At 46.2% G+C, this 5,329-nt stretch overlaps 1 protein-coding gene across 1 annotated transcript; it reads left to right on the top strand.

The window, feature by feature from the left end:
- The first annotated feature begins 508 nt into the window (after positions 1-508).
- On the top strand, positions 509-4,854 carry LOC133386555 (corticoliberin-like). The gene is made up of 2 exons (XM_061630229.1): positions 509-894; positions 3,085-4,854. The coding sequence occupies exon 2, from the start codon at positions 3,099-3,101 to the stop codon at positions 3,540-3,542; it is 444 nt and encodes a 147-aa protein (XP_061486213.1). The 5' UTR covers positions 509-894; positions 3,085-3,098; the 3' UTR covers positions 3,543-4,854.
- The last annotated feature ends 475 nt before the right edge of the window (positions 4,855-5,329 follow it).

Here is a 5,329-nt window from a genome sequence, read left to right as displayed (position 1 = left end):
CGAATCAGACCATTGGCCTGAGTCAGACCATTGACCATTGGCTTATTACTGTCTACACTGACTGGCAGCAGCTCTCCAGGATTTCCCAGCACTACTTGGAGATCCAGGAATTAAATATTGGACCTTCTGCATGCAAAGCAGATGCTCTGCTCCTGAGCCATGACCTTTCCCCACTCAGTATAATCAGTAGAGATCCTGTGATATTTATTTCAGCTGGGTTAACCATTAAATTAACTCAAGCAAGGAAGCTCAGTGGGAAAACATTCACTTTGTATGCAGAAATCCCAGGTTCATCCTGCAGTTAGAAGGATCAGGTAGCAATTGATGGGTAATTCCTGTTTCTGGCCTGAGACCCTGAAGAGCTGCTGATCAGGGAGGCCAGGGTTAAAATTCCAGGTCAGCCATGAAGCTCATTGGGTGACCTTGGGCCAATCACTGCCCCTCAGCCTAACCTGCAAAAACACATAGCAAAGCAGCAGTTGCATAGATGCCTAATGAGGCAAATTCTATAAAGCACATAACTGCATAAATAATGCAAATAATAGATGTCTTAAGGAAAACAAAAGGGTCAATAAGAAAAACAACCCTAAATACAATGTAACTGATTCAATAAGGCAATACTAATTGCAATCAATTTGAATAACTAAAGGGAGGTGTCAGCTCTGAAGTTGTGCAAACTCACCGCCTTCATTAAGTCAAATGCAGTGGGTGTAATGGTTAAGAGCTGGCGACATTCTTTAAATATTTATCATGTCTCTCCAAGCAAAAACATCTTTGAGTTTCTCCAAATGGGAAATAGCTGAGAAACAGAGAAAAAGCTTACAATTTTAAACCGCAGGTCAGAGCCCACACAAACCTGAAGACAAAAGGAAAAGCCAAACCTTAAGTCAGAAGGTAAAACCACTCCAGTGGTGCCAAGATTTACAAGTTATTCAAACGTATTGCAATTCATGGTTGTCATATATGTTTATTTGGATGTTTGTAACCTCCTATGAGGAACGTGCTAATATTTTTCAGATGATAAGACTGAGTGAAGAAGTTGTGCTGTATCTGAAGCAGAACCTGTGAAACAGGACTTGATCAGAACCCTAAAGTTCTGAATATAGCATTCTGCTCTTTTATATCTATTTTTGTAGGCAGCAAGTTGCTATTTTCTTTCCAGTATAGTGTGGATTTATTGAATGTTTGCAACTTACAAGTTCCATTGCAATTAGTATTGCCTTATTGAATAAGTTACATTGTATTTAGTACTATAGCTACCCTTCCTTTTGTTTTCCTTAATACATATATCAATTGTATTATTTATGCAGCTGTGTGTTTAATAGCCTTTGTCTTATTGGGTCTCAGCCTAACCTACCTTGCAGGGTTGTTGTGAGGATACATATGGGAGGGGGAGGACCATGTTTGTATGCCACCTTGAACTCCTTGGAGGAAAGGCAGAATATAACTGTAATAAATTAAAAAAATCAGAGTAAGTAGACAACATACAGAGTCTATTCGGGCCCGTTATAAGGCAGCTTTCTATGGCCCGAAACATTATCAGGTACCAGAAATGAACTGTGTTGCTTGTAAAGGAGGGTTTGAAAGCAAAGCACATTGAACTACCTGCAGCAAAAATGTGTTTGGGTGAAGGCTGGGCTTCCTCAGTGGTGAAATGAGGCTTGTCCTCTGCTTCCAAACTTCCCTTGCAATTAATCAGTTATTCACTTGCCTAAAAAGACAGTTTGCCCACCACAAAGATGAACCCATGATTCTGTTTTATTGTTGAGTCAGGAGGTGACCCTATCTAGCTCAGTATTGCCTACTCTGGCTGGCAGCAACGCTTCAAGTTTTCAGACAGACCTGCTATCTGAGATGCTTTTCTTAGCTGGATTGAACCTGGCACCTTCTAGGTGCTAAACATGTGCTCTGCCACTGGACTATGGCAAGTCCCACTCACCCCCCAACAGACCTAGTTAGAACACCACCACTGCAGGGCTTTGCTGGAATGGACCACAGAGCTGGGAAGAACCTGCAAAGCTCCTCCTGAAAACTCTGGTTTCTGCTGCTTGAAATGCAACCCGCAAACAAGCCCTGAGAAATCTCAACTCAGTTGTTTTCCAGTGAAATATAGGACTGTGGTTCAGTGGCAGAGCATCTGCCTTGCATGAAAAGGTCTCAGCTTCAATCCGGATTAGGGTTGCCAGGCTCAGGGCCTGAGACTGATCCTGTATCTTTAGGAGAAGAGAAAGTCAGCCAAGTGCAGGTGTTCTTGCAAGACTGTAATGGGAAAAACCACAAGATGAAATTCTCCCTTCCCCCTGCAGAACTTTTAAAGATACAGAAAACCTCTTGGAGACTGGTCCTGGCAACCAAGAGGTCTTCTGTATCTTTCAAAGTTGTGCAGGGGGAAGGGAGAATTCCACCTTGTGGTTTTTCCCATTGCAGGGCTGCAAGAACACCTGCACTTGGCTGACTTTCTCTTCTCCTAAAGATACAGGATCAGTCTCAGGCCCTGAACCTGGCAACCCTAATCCAGAGCATCTCCAGGGGTGATTGGAACTATCCCCCGTCTAAAACACTGAGAGCCTCTGTGAACAAGTGCAGACAGTACTGAGCTGGGTGGACCAATGCTCTGACTCAGTATAAAGCGGCTTCCTAAGTTCCTAGACTGCTTTTTAAAAAAGAGGCAGAGGGTCAAGCAGCACAGGAGGTGGGCATGGAGGTGACAGGATCTTCTCAAGTGGTGGAATGGCTACGCAAGAGAGGTCCTGCTTGACACATCTCCCCTTGCCTTTCAGCAGGCAGTAAAACCTCATCTATTTGAGGGGGCTTTTGCCATGTTCAGGAGCAGATTAAAGCTGCATCGAAACAATAACACGAAGGGGCTGTTTTATATTTTGGGCTGGTGTTTGATGACATTTCACAATATTTCTTTGGATGCTTTAAGAAATTAGCTTATTTTTAATTATTGTTTTTATGCGACTTACATTGCGAGCCACTCTGAGGCACTTTGAAATAGAGAAGTGTGATGGAAGGAGGACTTTGAAATAAATGCATTCTCGACGGACCTGAAGTTAACTCCAGTGCTGGATTCTCTCCTAGACACGGAAGAGTGGATGATGGCCCAGATGGTTTCAGCTGCCCCTTTCCTCATCCTCCTGCTTCTCCCCCTGAAATCCTGCCTTCCTTTGGAGTGGCCGAGGCCAGCCCTGTCGCAGGTACTTCCCATACGTGGCCTGAGTTGGGATCGGTGGCTAAGCCGCTCGGAGTGGGAGGACAATGCTTCGGTCCCTCCAGTTGGCTCAGAAGAGGGACCCTTCCAAGAGCAAAGATCTCCCAGGTCCTGCAAGCCAACAGAGGCCAAATCTTTTCCCGAGCAGGAGCAGCAACAGCAGAGAGCTGAGCGAGCGTCTTCTTCCAGCAAAAGACGGGACGGTCGCCCAAACTCCCTGGACTTGACCTTTCACCTTCTCCGGGAGTTCCTGGAGATGTCCCGAGAAGAGAGGCTGGCACAGAAGGCTCGTAGTAACAAAATACTGCTGCATAATATAGGCAAATGAGTGGGGAGGGATCTGGGGCAGGGGGAGGCAAGAACTGCATTTAACTGTAAAGTGTAACATTTATCTCATAACAGTGCAGTTGGTGGGGGGAATGTTGTGATATCCATGAATCTTGGGTCTAAGCTGTCAGTTTCTCCTCCAGAGAATGCCTCGGTTTTGAAGGACTCCCCTGGAAGAGTGTATATGTCTGATGTCAGATGCCTCTGCCCAGCAACAAAAGAGGACATGTTTTGCTACAACTCCCATGAAGTTTTTAATTGATATTACTATTATGTTTTCTCCAGCACCATCAATACACACCACTCATCAACAGAGGAACATCAGCAAGAAAAAGGCAGGTGTCTGCTTGCAGGCAAAATTTGTTCTACATAGGTGTCAAGGGTGAGACAGCAAAGAGAGGGGCTGGGCAGGGGGGAGCAAGTGAGGCAAGGCTAGCAAGTTATAGACATGAGTGAAAGTGTTCTTTCGGAACGCCATGTGAGTTTTTTTCCGGTATTGCATCCATGGTACTGCACTGCACACAATTCAAAGTCCGTTGTTCCAAGGACAGGGAACCTGTAGAGCCCTGCACAGGATTGTGTAAGAATGACAAGATAATGTGCATCAGCCTTCTCCAAGCCAATGTCCTCCAGATGTTGCTGAACTGCAATTCCCATCAGCCCCAGCCAGCATGGCTAATGGTCAGGGATGATGGGAGTTGTAGTCCAGCAACATCAGCAGGGGCACAGGTTCCCTATCAACATACATAGGCCCAGGAGCAAAGGAAGCTGCTTCCCTTGAGTCAGGCCACTGGTCCATATAGCTTGGTATGGTCTGCACTGACTGGCAGCAGCTCTCCAGGGTTTCAGACATGAGCTTTCCCCAGCAATAGTGGGAGATGCCAGGGGTTGAACCTGGAGCCTTCTGCATGCAAAGCAGATGGTCTACCACTTTGCCAACTGGTCAATCCCTCCCTAGGAAGAGTGTTTCAGAGCCAGGGCAAAGTGATTGAGAAAAAGCCACCTCCATGTCTCCATCCAACACATCTCAGATGTTGATGGGACTTGGAGGAGGACCTCTCTTAATGCACAGGCAGATCCATACTGGAGAAGGTTCCAAGCTGCGCTCAAGGCACAAGAGATATAAAAAGCTGCCTGCCTGAGCAGCATAGTGCCACGATGGCACAGCACTATTACGACATTTCAGTCCTATACTTCCTCCAAAGGAGCTTTGGATGGACAACATTGGCCTTCTCCCACCAGACGTTTTGGACTACAGCTACCATCACCCCCAACCAGCATGGCCAATGGTCAGGGACTTTGGGAGTACAGTTGCCAGGTTCAGGGCCTGAGACTGATCCTGTATCTTTAGGAGAAGAGAAAGTCAGCCAAGTGCAGATGTTCTTGCAACCCTGTAATGGGAAAAACCACAAGGTGGAATTCTCCCTTCCCCCTGCACAACTTTTAAAGATATGAAGACCTCTTGGTTGCCAGACCTGGCCTCCAGGAGGTCTTCTGTATATTTAAAAGTTGTGCAGGGGAAACGAGAATTCCACTTTGTGGTTTTTCCCATTACAGGGTTGCAAGAACACTTGCACTTGGCTGACTTTCTCTTCTCCTAAAGATACAGGATCAGTCTCAGGCCCTGAACCTGGCAACCCTTGTTGGGAGTTGTAGTCCAACATCCGGAGGGCACCAGGTTGAGGAAGGCTGGAATACATGGTTTCCCTGACCCTTTACAACAGATGTAGGCTAGGCTGAGAGAAGGTGACTGGCGTGAGGGACATCCGATCAGCTTTGTGGGCACAG

Source organism: Rhineura floridana, chromosome 6, assembly GCF_030035675.1.
Source record: "Rhineura floridana isolate rRhiFlo1 chromosome 6, rRhiFlo1.hap2, whole genome shotgun sequence".
Taxonomy (NCBI): Eukaryota; Metazoa; Chordata; class Lepidosauria; order Squamata; family Rhineuridae; genus Rhineura; species Rhineura floridana.
Note: the sequence above shows the minus strand (reverse complement) of the source record. Positions and strands in the feature narration are given on the sequence as shown.

Coding starts and splice junctions, on each gene's coding strand:
- LOC133386555 (XM_061630229.1), top strand. CDS start 3,099: ATGATGGCCCAGATGGTTTCAGCTGCCCCTTTCCTCATCCTCCTGCTT.